This window comes from Canis lupus, chromosome 37 (assembly GCF_003254725.2).
Source record: "Canis lupus dingo isolate Sandy chromosome 37, ASM325472v2, whole genome shotgun sequence".
NCBI classification, from domain to species: domain Eukaryota; kingdom Metazoa; phylum Chordata; class Mammalia; order Carnivora; family Canidae; genus Canis; species Canis lupus.
The window spans coordinates 7,898,886-7,912,442 of record NC_064279.1 but is presented as its reverse complement, the minus strand read 5'-3'; the positions used below and the strand labels follow the sequence as shown (position 1 = coordinate 7,912,442).

Here is a 13,557-nt window from a genome sequence, read left to right as displayed (position 1 = left end):
TTGTAAACTCATTCTATTAATTGTCTTTTCACATTCTTGATGGTGTCATTTGAAGTACAAAAGTTTTTAATTTTGATGAAGCTCAATCTTATTTCTTCCTTTGTTACTCATGTTTTTGGTGTCATATCTAAAATTCATAGTCTTAACCCAGGATCACAAAATTTTCTCCTATATTTTCTTCCAAAGGTTTTATAGTTTTATCTACATATAAATGGCAAAAATTATATTTAAAAAATTTTAAATTCCCCAATGGAATCTACCAAAATCTAGAGTAAACATCATAAATAATGATGAAATACTGCAAAACTCCTCTGAGATTGGGAATGAGAAAGGATGTTTACTAACATCACTTCTATTGAATATTATACTGGAGATTTTAACCAGTTCTACAAATCAAGAAAAACAGATAAAACACATAAGTAAAATGCATAAGGATCAGGAGAAAAAGGCAAAACTGTCAAGGAGAAAAAGGCAAAACTGTCATTATTTGCAGATGACATGATTATGTACCTATAAAATCCAAAATAATAAATAGATAATTAAAATCAATAAGTAGTTTAGCAAGTTCACTTGATACATGATCATTAGAAACCAATCTAATATAGTTTCTACATACCACAATTTGGACATTTAAATTTTAAACTGATACTATTTCTAATAGCGTGGAAAATATCACATATCTAGGAATAAATCTACTGAAGGATGTGCAAGACCTTTATAAAGAAACCTATAAGACTATATTAAGACAAATTAAATAAGTCCTGAGTAAATGGAGTAATATATCTCACAGATGGATTGGAATATTCAATAATGTGAATATGTTCAAACCACCCAGAATAATATACCCATTCAATGTACTACCAATAAAAATTCCAGAAGATATCCAACAGGAATTGATATATGGAAATGCAAAGAACCAAAAATAATGGAGGAAATGCTGAAGAAGAAGAAAAGTAAGGAGGCCTATTCTCTCTGACACCAAAACATTACAAAGCTATCATAATTAAACAGTGCAGTAATGTTGCCAGGACAGACACAGACCAATGGAACCAAACAAAGATTCCAGAAATAGGATGCAAACATACAAGAGTGCTTCATTTTTTAGAACGGTAGCATTACAGAATTGTGGACAGAGGACAGTCTATAGTAAATAAGCTGGGCCAACTGATTATCCATGCTGAGAACAAATGACCTTTACCTTACACTATACACAAAAATCAAGTCTAGGAGGATTGTAGATTTAAATGTAAAATGTAAACCAAGAAAGCTACTAACAGGTAATATAGGAGAATATTTTCATGAGCATAGGAAGACAAAGATGTCTTAACACTAATCATAAAGAAAAAAAATCATAACGGAGTAAATTAGGGATCTATATATCAAAAGACATTAGTAACAAATATGAAAAACACAGAGTTAAGATTCCTACTAAGTAAATACCTCTTGAAAATAATAATAAAAGGATTAAAAGTTGCCACCCCACTCAAAAATGATCAGAAAACTCATAACTATCTATATGACATTATCCATAGTCAATGAACATACTAATATGTTCACTCTCCCTAGACAGTAGATACAAGGAAAAAAGTTTTTAATCTTGCAGATTGGCAAAGATCTAAGTAACAATAATTAAATTTAGTATCAGCCAAGATTTGAGTATTCTCATAAACTCCTGGTGGAAATTTAAATTGCATACATTTTTTTTGGAGACTATTGGCAATATACCTCAAAATCTCTAAAAAGTCTATGTATCCTTTGACCTAACCATTCTACTTATAGAAATTTATCCTAAAGAAAAAAATTGAGCCACTTTGGAAAATTGGATTTTCATCACTGCAATGCCTATATGACAAGAAATTAGGAGAGAAAATAGAGGATTGGTTAAATATGTTATGATAATCCGCATAATAAGACACTAACAAAAATCTGGATCAAGAATCAACACCTAAGACATTTACAGAGGCAGAGTGTAACACAAATGACTGAAGAAGCTCTTTGGCAACCTGGCCAACACATGACCCTCTTGGAGAAGGCGGCTCCAATTAATTAATGACAAGTAAGAAGTGGGGTGGTGTGGAAGTGTGTCTAGTATCATCAGAATATTTACTCCTTTAGAAGAAGGAGAAAATTAGATCTTTATCTCAAATTTCCTGATTTTTAAAAGCTGTCTACTATTTAAATTTTTTTTTAAAGATTTAGTGGCCAAATAAAATACATTATTACTAGACTAGATTCAATTAAAAGGCTAAGAACTCCAATGTACATATTTACTTACTGACAGAGATTCATGATGTATTGTCTTTATTGTGTAAAATGATTATTACAGAAACACTTTATATAATGTCACCTCAATTTTCTTAAAAATCAAAGCATATTGGAATGCCTGGGTGGCTCGGTAGTTGAGCATCTGCCTTCAGTTCAGGGCGTGATCCCGGGTTCCCGGAAGGAGTCCTACAGCAGGTTCCCTGAAGGGAGCCTACTTCTCCCTCTGCCTGTGTCTCTGCTTCTCTCTCTCTCTCTCTGTGTCTCTCACGAATAAATAAATAAAATCTTAAAAAAAAATCAAAGCATATTTAGATATGTGCATAAACTCTGAAGTGTCTGAAGAGGTATAAATCTAAATGTTAATAGTGGGTGATTTTTTTTACATCTCTGTTTTTTACATGTTTATATTGATCATTAGTATTTTATTATCAAATAATACAATAAAGTTCTTTTCATTTGTGGTTAGTTTAAAATTTTGAAAATTTTTTTTTAACATTTTTTAATTTATTTATGATAGTCATACAGAGAGAGAGAGAGAGAGGCAGAGACACAACAGGCAGAGGGAGAAGCAGGCTCCATGCACCGGGAGCCTGATGTGGGATTCGATCCCGGGTCTCCAGGATCGCGCTCTGGGCCAAAGGCAGGCGCCAAACCGCTGTGCCACCCAGGGATCCCCCACTATTCCTTTTACTGTGTAGGTTAAGTCTAATGGAGGGTAAAGAAGTTTTTTTAGGTGATCATAGCACCATTGGAAACCTGTCTTACAATGAGCTCATGTGTCTCCCCAAATTCCCCGTTTGAAACCCAAGGAGATATTTCATCATATTTGGTCCATGGAAATACCATACCCTTTGAGACATTTTTAATATGATATCATTATATTTCATTATTTTCATTATTTTTTTGTCTTTTCAATGAAGTGACAATAAAAGAAAACAATAAAAGTGTTGTTTCATATCTTTACTTTCAGTAATGTGCAACATGAACATAATAGTGTTAAGAAGTCAGAAATAACACGGTAGCTATAGAAGATGCTTATATTTGCAAAATGTCAACAATTACTTCCCTAGGTTCCCCCAAAACTAGCGTATTTGTTAATCAAATTAATTAAGAAGCTTTTCAAAATAAAAGCAATGTTTTAAATAAATATATTTTCATAACCATAGAACATTTAGTTCTTCTGGAGGTAACAAACATATTACACTCAAGTACTTTATGAAGATATTAGGGTAAAAATTATCTAGATGCAATTATAAATGTACCCTAATTAAGTTTGCTTCTTTTGTGTGTATGTTTTTGTTCATGTATTAAAACCATATCTTATTTGTAATCAGTTAGTTCTTAAATCATCACAAACATGTCATCTGATCCACAGAATTTGTATCAGCTCAGCCTGATAATGTGGCATTGTTTGAATGATGTCTTTAAATTCAAATTTAGTACAATAAATTATATTTAATCAAAGACAAGCCTCCTAACTGCTCATGTGCATTTAAAAAATGAATGCTAGGCTCCCAGTTTGGAAGAATGACTGAAAGTAATGTCACATCAAAATCCTAATTACAACAGAGCTCTCACTGTGTTTCAAAGTTCCACATGGGTGGGTATAAACTCATTTATGATCAGCTTTTCCATTGAAATCATATATGTTTATTAAACAACTAGAAAACAACTTTCTAAAAAGTTATTTTATTTAATAAATAGTTTAAAGAGTTTTCAACTGAAGAAATGATTTTGCTGATCTCAGAAATTCTGATCACTTGTTTACCTTTTAGTCACTTTTATTTCTACTGTGATTCTTAGGAATTTTTCTAATCTACATTTAATCTATCAAAACATCTATGCATTGGTAAATTTGGCTTCCTTTGATAATAACCTATGTTAAGCTCTCTAAATTAAATGACAAAGGTAGAGAAGTAAAATTAAACACAGCAACCGGTTATAGTAAGTGCTCCTTAGAATTTCAGATTAACAAATTTGCCCCAAAATGATAAAGTAATAACTTACTAAATGAATAATGCAACATAGAATAGATTTTCATAGGATCACAATCTTTCTCAATGTTTCTCTCTCTCACTGTCACTCTTGCTTTCTTTCTTTTTTCTTTCTTTGTTTCTTTCCTTCTTCTTTCTTTGTCTTCTCACACACACACATACACACACACTCCCACCCACAACCATACATGGGTATGTACATACATCTCAGAATTTTAAACACTGCTACTAAAGGTTTTAACTTAGATAAATTAACTACATTAAAATACTGACATTGTGAAAATATCTCTCTATGTCCAACACCTTATAGAGGGCATCTTTTTGTGAACTTCTAAAAAGCTTAAAGAAAGAAAACCAGAAAGAAAAACCAGAGTCCTCAAAGGGAAGGATGGGTGAGCATCTCAGTACTGCTCAGGGTCACAGCTTCCCGTTCTCCTCGCCACTCTCCTTCTCCTCTATGGCTTCCAGGCTGCGTTTGCTCTTGGCTTCTGCACCACTGCTGGGTGCTTTACTAAGTCCACAAGACAAGCATGCCAGCTGGATCTGCTTCATGTTTTCTACAGCTTCATTCTTGGCGTTCTTCAACAGATCTCCTTGGCCCTACAAACAGTAGAAATATACACCAAAGAAGAAAGTTATGGACCAGGCATATCCTGAGTGACATCACTCTATATATTAAGTGCTGCTGCTCAGTAAGAAAATGGACCCAGACCTTCAGAGCTCACTTTTTCAAGGATTATCCCCAAGTTCTTTAGTAGCACTGTCCAGGGTCTTTGCTCTTTAAGCCAAGGACCTCAACCTGAGCCTTCCCCATCAGCTCTGTGGCTGCCGGTAGCCTCTTGAGATTCCTGTAGTAAGAAACAACCTCAGGGGGCCCTTCTCTGCATTCCCCAGGACGGTGCACTCTTCCCTCACCTTGGTCTGAGACTTTGCACACTGCTGCGACTCCTGTTCCACCCAGGCCCAGCATTCCCAGGCTTGGGAGAAAACGAGGAAAGAAGAGAAGAAGAAGGAAGAAGGAGAAGTCCTTCAAAGAACTGAAAATTAAATCAGCCACTCAGTGTACAGGAACTTAAAAAGTAAAACATCTTCTGTAAAGTAAATCACACACTGTTATGCTTGGTAAGCTGGGGTTTTATATACTGGGTTACCCCTGCAATCTGCCTTTTAATAAACTATTATTACCCACATTCCTTCTGTCTTTTCCATCACCCTAAAGACAATGTTCCCATCTGGCTGATGGAGAAAAAGAGGCTCTAGAGGCTCAATCAAAACAAAAAGCATATGAGGATCACAGGAAATCATCAGCTGTCAGTAACATCAGTGCTTGAGGAAGATTTTTTTCTCCTTATTTTTATTCCTTATTTTAGTTCTTCATTAATAATGATCAAGTATGTAGTGCCTGGGTGGTTCAGTTGGTTAAGCATCTGCCTTTGGCTCAGGTCATGATCCCAGGGTCCTGGGATGGAGCCCTGGGTCAGGCTCCCTACTCAGCAGGAAGTCTATTTCTCTCTCTTTTTCTCCCTCTGCCCCTCCTCCATTCTCATTCTCTCTGTCTCTCTCTCTCTCCAATAAGTAAATAAAATATTTTTTTTAAAAAAAATGGTGAAGTATATAAGCTGATACCAGCCCTGGGGCCCAAAGGACCAAGTGTGGGGCAACCAGAACCTGTTCCTCCCTAGCACAGACAGAAGAGGAGAGAGTCCTTCTTCTCTCCCTTCTCCATTCTCACTGCAGTGGTAAAGGAACCCCAAACTGCAGAGGACAATGTGCAGGATGTGGGGTTTACACTGATTGCTGGAGAGTTCCTCCACAAAGCAGAGACTCAGCAAAAGGATAAGTCACCTATTTTATCCAATGTGCTCCATGATACACTATTTAATTTGATAAATGGTTTTGCCTCTGAGGAAATTTGTGTTAAAAAATGCCTTAGGAAAAAAAAATGCCTTAGAATATTTCATTCCTCAAAACCTACTCATGTACTTGCCAATCCTACCTACGTAATAACAGCTAAATCCTCTGATAATAGGCTTTAACTAAGCGGGATGCATCAGGATGGGTTTGCCTAACATTTCGTTAAAGTATACTTACCCCCATCACCTCAATCACAGAAAAGGGATTTTATAAGTAGATTTGGAAGTTTTATCGTCTAGCCTTCTCTCGAGGAGAAAAGAGGCAGAGCCTGATGACGTTTAGCGACTGACCCAAGGTCACAGCTGGTAAATGACTCAGCTGGGACTAAAGTCCCAATGCTCTACTTCGATTCACTGCTCTACTTCCTACACCATGTTTATAATTTAGACTAAGACTAAAGACTAAGAAATGAACACTCTGTCAGATAGAGATGGATCTTTCAAGGGAAAAATATTCACTATGCCAGCAGAATTTGGGGAGTCAGTTCTGAACAGTGCAGACGTAATGAGTCCCCTCTGGACACTGAAAAACAAAGTCACATTCACTCTGTAAAAATGCAATGCTTTAATAATGATAGTACACATAAAGTGCTTACTCTGCCCAGGGAGTCTTTTTTTTTTTGTGCTTTACGTATATTCATTCATTCAACTGTCACAGCAACCCAATGAAGATACAGGCACTTTTCCTATTCTCGATTTACTGATTAAAATTAAAAAAAAAAGAGCTAAGGTCCAGGGCGGTCACCTTTCCCAGAGTCATGCAGCTGCAGAGTGGTAGAGCTGGGGTTTAAGAAAAGTCCAACAGTTGGCTCCAGAGTCTGTAGTCTTAAATACCACATGATATGGCATCTCTTCCAGGAAAATCGTGCGCTCTCTACAAAGCACATTAAAGCCTCCCATTCATGGTTACCCATGAAAACAACACAGATATAAAGATAATCATTGCTCACGTGGCACAGTTTGAGAGAACTCAGAGGTGGTATCTAGAGTTAGGAAGACCAGGTACACCAAGGACACGCTGGCAGGGACCCAAGTCAGACTATCTTAGTTTTGTTCTTTGCTCCAGCAATTTCTCCCTGGGCCATTTGCTATTCTGTAAACATGAAAATAACTTTCTGCCTTCCTCACAGTTTTAAAGATTAAAGAAAATATGTTGAAGAGTTGTGTGTAATTTAAATAATCACAAATAAACTCTGCTATAAGATGATGCAAAAAGCAGGTATCACAGTCTATTACAATGAGTATCTTGGCACTGTACATAGGTTAACATATAAACTGTACTAATCTGTTTTAAATGCAGCTGCAAGAGTCTGTTTGACAGAGATAGGTATATTGCTACTGTACAAATTGAAAGATTCCTTTAAAAACCAAACTGCATTAATAAAAAGATCATATCTACACTCATTTTCAGTGTTACTTTTAAGAGATTGCTTTCCTTTTAGTTTTGAAGGTTTCCTTAAGCATTTTAAAATTGCAACAGAAGCAAAGTTGGCATCTTCCCTAACTGCAAGAGCGAAACATGCAAAAATATCAAGCTTGATGCCACTAATATGTAATGCTCTCATATCCCTTTCCCTGCAGCGGGTTATGAAACATATCTAATTAATCAGCCAAAATGTCATCTCGTCAGTTCTGAGAGGTGGCATCCAGGCCCAAATGCCAGACTGCGCCAGTTCTGGTACACAGAAGTCAGTCTCTCCAGAAAACAATGGCCAATTGGAGAAAACAGTTTGTGCCAGAGCACAAAAACACAACTACATCATCTCCTGATAGCCAGGAGACAACACGTCCTGGCTGAATGGTACAGGCAGAAAAGAAATTGAAAGAGAAACTCAATTGTTAGCTAATAGAAGAAAACAGATGAAAGACTAATTTTACCTTTGAGTTTTTACATTTTATATCGAAGCACTTATGTGAAAATTTTGTTTTCTGTTTTTTAAAGAGGCAAGAATAAAAGGTCATCTTTCTGTTCTGTGGCTCAAGGAACCCACTCCTTGAGTCCTCCCTATTAGGATATAAGAACCAGGAAAGACTCACAGTAGGCAAAAGAGTGAAGTTTATTGTTAATGACCCCCATGCTGGTACTCCTTTCTAGTGCTTTCTCCCATTTTATGTGCAGCAACTTCCCCTGGCCAACGAGCACCCCTCTCTCTTCTCTGCTATATTCCTTCTCAAACTCCTAACAAGCCAGCTTATATGGTATCTCCTCTGTCAAACATCTTTGTCCTATATATCATTTCCTACAAGACGTATCAGGTATTCAGATTAGCTAATCATTTTAAAGGGATTAGTGTATAGTGTGTATTTAAGGAGAATTCTAACAGGCATTTCTAAAGAATATGCTCAAAAATTCTCCTCAAATAGAGGTCTTGGAAGAGAAGAAGAGAAGAGAATTTTAGTTGGTATTATATAAATTGAAACACTTCTTGGATATTAAAATATCTGTGGGATTGTTATGGCCTAGAATGTAAAATTAATGTACGATGTGATCATTGACACTTGACTTGTAAGAAATGTCAAGCTGCTGCCAACGTTTCGATATTCTAGCAATCTCATGGCAATTTGTAATTTCTCTCCACTGATGTTAGGGATGCTTCAGAAAAAAAAAAAAATGAGGACTGCTTTAACCCAAAGAAAAGCAAATGTAATAGAGGGCATTTCAGGCAGACTGACGCTGATGGGACAACAGGACTATCAAAAGTCTCAAGGCCAATGGCCACCAACTCAGTCACCACAATTTGGCTTCCAAAATTAAGAATCCATGGAAATCCCAGCACATTTAAAGAGTAACTCTTGACATCACAGAAAACCAGAGAAGTCACTATAGATATTTTGAATCTAAAAATCAGTGATGATTAATGAATTTTTTAAAAAGAGAGATTAAGTAGTCATAATCAAATCCTTGCAACTGCATTAGATTGCAACTAAAATACATTATCTAGAAATCAAGAAATATCTGATGCAATTTAGACTGTAAATGGGGTTGCTGTACAATATCACAAGTTTTATTACTAACTTTATTGCTGACAATAAAATACTATCACAACCTATACAGAAGCTAACATTTATTGAAAACTTATTGAACAATCTATCAAAAGACATTCAAGATTTTTATAATTCCTCTACTAAGAAAAGCAGCTCCCTCCCTGTCTAGCATTGTTCAAAGGTAATTTTGACTACAATCTGGCAGAGTCACTTACAAAAGACATCCACGACTCCCTCACACCCATTTTTCCCATGAACTGCACTATCCCTTGTATTATTAGTGCATAAAAGAGCAGGACTAGTGTCATGACTGGTGTCCTTGTCACGTGTGAAGGAAATGCGTGGGTTGTTCAGGGCACACCACAAATATTTAAAGAAGCTAACTGAGACTCTGGGAATGGATATACCCTCACATATACAGACCTATACACATAAACAAATGTAGCTCTGTCTCCAGGCAGACTCGAATGTATTTTTCAGCACATATTCAATGGCAGATTGATTCTCCTGATATACTTTCATGTAAGAGTCCACACCTACAGCTAATGTCAATAGCTATGAACAATACTGCAGTAAAAGTCAGCCACAGACAGCGTGGTGGAATTAGCAGCTCTTTATTTGTTCCAGATACCATTTGTTGGACAAAACCATGTCGTGGTGGGTCATGCTCTACTACCATCTTACTAGTTCAAAAACCATGCTTTTTGGGAATATCAGTATTATCTGAAGAGGTTAAATGTTCTGCTCTAAAGAAGTGGAAATAACTACTACAATGTTCTTTATTTGAGAAATTAAAATAGCAGATCAAAAACTTGGTGGTGAAGTCATGGCAGATATTATTTCTCTTGATGTGACATTTCTAGAATAATTGGGTAAAGCTCTGCAAAGATGGCCTAGAATTCTTGCTCTCCAGAACAAAAGCCTAGCTATGTAGGGAATGTAAACAAGATGGGAACAAGAGTTATAGGGCACAAAAGTGTCTCTATTAGATTATAGACAAAATACCTTAATTGCATCAAAATAGAAGTTTCCATTCCATTTAATTATCAACAGATTTATTATTTTTCAATACCTTGGCAACCAAATATTCAAACCGCATTCTACTCACCAGTTAAAAAGTTGGATTTAACTCTGAGTTCTCAAGAAATATGGATGAATAATTGTAGACAGTTCTGATCTAAGAACATTGGCTTAATTGTGCTTTTATGTTACTCTTTGCCTAAAACTCTGAACTCAAAACAAGTTGACACTGTTTTCAAATCTTTATTACATAATGCAATCAAATTATTTCATTCTTAAAGGAACAGAAAGGGGACTACATTGGACATGTTCACCTGACCCATTACAGTTTATAATCTTATATAAAGTTCAGGTTTTTAAATTAGTTTTGTGACTGATTAATTTTAGTATTGGTTATAGACTCCAATTAATCAAATGTTTCTAAAGACTATGGAAACAGAACAGGAATAAGTCTTTTTTTTTTTTTTTTGGAATAAGTCTTTTTAATACCCGAGAATCTAATTCTGAAGTGAGACTAGTTCATGAAATGTAGAAGATATTTCCAAGAAATTTTGAGAATAATTTAATACCAAAGAGAAGATAACATTGCAAAATAAAACAGAATTACATGTTTAATAAGCGCAACTATACAAAAGGCTACAAAAAATTTGAAGGTATAATCTGTTGAAATTCAACATACTGAAAATTACATTTGAAAGTTAAATTTGAGAACTTATGTTTTAAGACCTTTCAAATAAAATCTTTTTCTACATTCCTTTTTCAAATAACATCCTGCATTGTTGCAATAGCTTTCTCATCAGGAAATCCTGACTAACGTGAATGTTGAAGGAATACAGAACCTTATTTCACTTCAAAATGGTAACTAACTGTGTCTTAAGCAGAAAGCCTTTGCATTGACCATGTTTTTTAAAAAATAGTTTTTAATATGGAAGAAACCATCTTTGTGTTGTTTAGTATATATACAAGTGAAGTAGTTTAACATTATTTAAATACTACTCACTAATAATTATAATTACATCATAGTAATAGAATGAAGATAAAAATCATGATCATCTCAGTAGATGCATAAAGTCATTTGACAAAATTCAACATCCTTTCATGATAAAAACTCAACAAACTGAGTATAGAAGGAACATACCTCAACATAATTCAGGCCACATATGACAAGACCACAAGTAACATCACAGTCAATGGTGAAAGGTTGAAAGCTTTTCTTATAAGATGAGGAACAAGATAGGATGCCCATTCCCACTATTTTTATTCACCATAGTACTGTAAATCCTAGCCAGAGCAGTTAAGAAGGAAAGAAGGAAGGAAGGAAGGAAGGAAGGAAGGAAGGAAGGAAGGAAGGAAGGAAGATAAATAAAGAGAGAGAAAGAAAGAGTATCTAAATCAGAAAGAGAATAGTAAAACTGTCTCTAATTACAGATGACCTAATCTTATATATGGAAAGCCCTAAAGACTACACCAAATAACTGTTAGAACTAATAAATGGATTGGGTAAAGTTGCAGGATACAAAATCAACATACAAAAATCAGTTGTGTTTATCAGTTACAATAAATGATCAGAAAAAGAAATAAAGAAAACAATCCAATTTACAATAACATCAAAAACAATAAAATACTTAAATTTAACCAAGAAGGTGAAAGATCTACATACTGAAAGCTACAAGATACTGATAAAAGAAATTGAAGAAGACACAAATGAATGGAAAGATATCTCATGTTTATGGATCAGAAGAATTAATATTATAATATGCATGCTACCCAACGTCATCTATAGATTCAATGCAATCGCTATCAAAATTCTACTCGCGTTTTTCACAGAAAGTAAAATACAATTCTCAAATTCGTATGTAACCACAAAAGACTGAAAATAGCCAAAGTAATCATGAAAAAGAAGAACAAAGCTGGAGGCATCACACTTCCTGATTTTAAAATATACTACAAAACTACAGTAATTGAGATAGTATAGCATCAAAAGCATAAACTAGAGCCAAAATAAATAAATGGGACTATATCAAACTAAAAAGCTTCTTCACAGCAAGAGAAACCATCAACAAGATGAAAGGCAATCTACTGAATGAGAGAAAATATTTGCAAGCCATCTAATAAGAGGTTGATATCCAAAATACATAAGCGACTTAATATATATACATGTATATATAACAACTCAAAATATTTAACAGCTCAATGACAAAAAATAACAAATACAATTAAAAATGGGCAAAAGGCCTAAATAAATATTTTTCCAAACAAGGCATACAAATGGCCAATGGGTACATGAAAAAGTGCTCAACATCCTTAATCATCAGGGAAATGCAAATCAAAACCACCTTACAGCTGTCAGAATGACTATTATTAAAAAGACAAGCGATAACCAGCACTGGCAAAGATGTAGAGAAAAGGGCACCTTTGTTATTGCTGGAAATGTAAATTGGTGCAGCCATTGGGTAAAACAGTATGGAGATTCCTCAAAAATATTAAAAATAGAACTACTATACAATCCAACAATTCCACTCCCAGGTATATATCCAAAGGCAATGAAATCAGGATCTTTTTTTTTCCTTTTTTTAAAATTTTTTTTAAATTTATTTATGATAGTCACACATACACACAGAGAGAGAGAGAGAGAGAGAGAGAGGCAGAGACACAGGCAGAGGGAGAAGCAGGCTCCATGCACTGGGAGCCCGACGTGGGACTCGATCCCGGGTCTCCAGGATCGCGCCCTGGGCCAAAGGCAGGCGCTAAACCGCTGCACCACCCAGGGATCCCCTGAAATCAGGATCTTGAAGATATATTCACGTCACCATGTACATTACAGCATTATTTATAATAGCCAGGACAGGGAAACAATTTAAGTGTCCATCAAACAAATGAATAGATAAATATATATGTATACATATATCTAGCCATCTTCTTTAATATATATACATACATCTTTAACATATACCTATATAATATGTGTAGCATCCAATAACATTTTAAAAGATGCATTATATATATATAATATTCTCATGAATATTATATATTATATATATAATGCAATATTATTCAGCCTTGAGAAAGAAGGTAATCTTGCCATTTTCAACAACATGGATGCATTTAAAGGGCATTATACTAAATGAAATAAGTCAGAGAAAGACAAATACTAGATGATCTATTTTACGTGTAATCCAAAAAGACAGAATTCATAGAAACAACCATAGTTTAATGGTTGCCAGGGGCAAGGGAAAGGGAAAATGGGTGAAGCTGGTCAAAAGGTACAAACTTTCAATTACAAGATGAGTAAGTTCTGGAAATTTAATGTACAGCATGGTGACTATAGTTAATAATACTGTATTGTACACTTGGAAGGTGCTAAGAAAGTAGATCTTAAA

The 13,557-nt window shown here is 35.0% G+C and overlaps 1 protein-coding gene across 2 annotated transcripts in view; it reads right to left on the bottom strand.

The window, feature by feature from the left end:
- Positions 1-3,210: 3,210 nt before the first annotated feature.
- The window catches only part of PLCL1 (phospholipase C like 1 (inactive)), a 327,967-nt gene continuing 317,620 nt past the window's right edge, over positions 3,211-13,557 (bottom strand). For both annotated transcript variants that reach the window (XM_025442016.3, XM_025442017.3), the window contains exon 6: positions 3,211-4,859. In XM_025442016.3, coding sequence (XP_025297801.1) covers positions 4,677-4,859 — 183 coding nt within the window. In that variant the 3' untranslated portion in view covers positions 3,211-4,676. The remainder of the gene's footprint in view (positions 4,860-13,557) is intronic.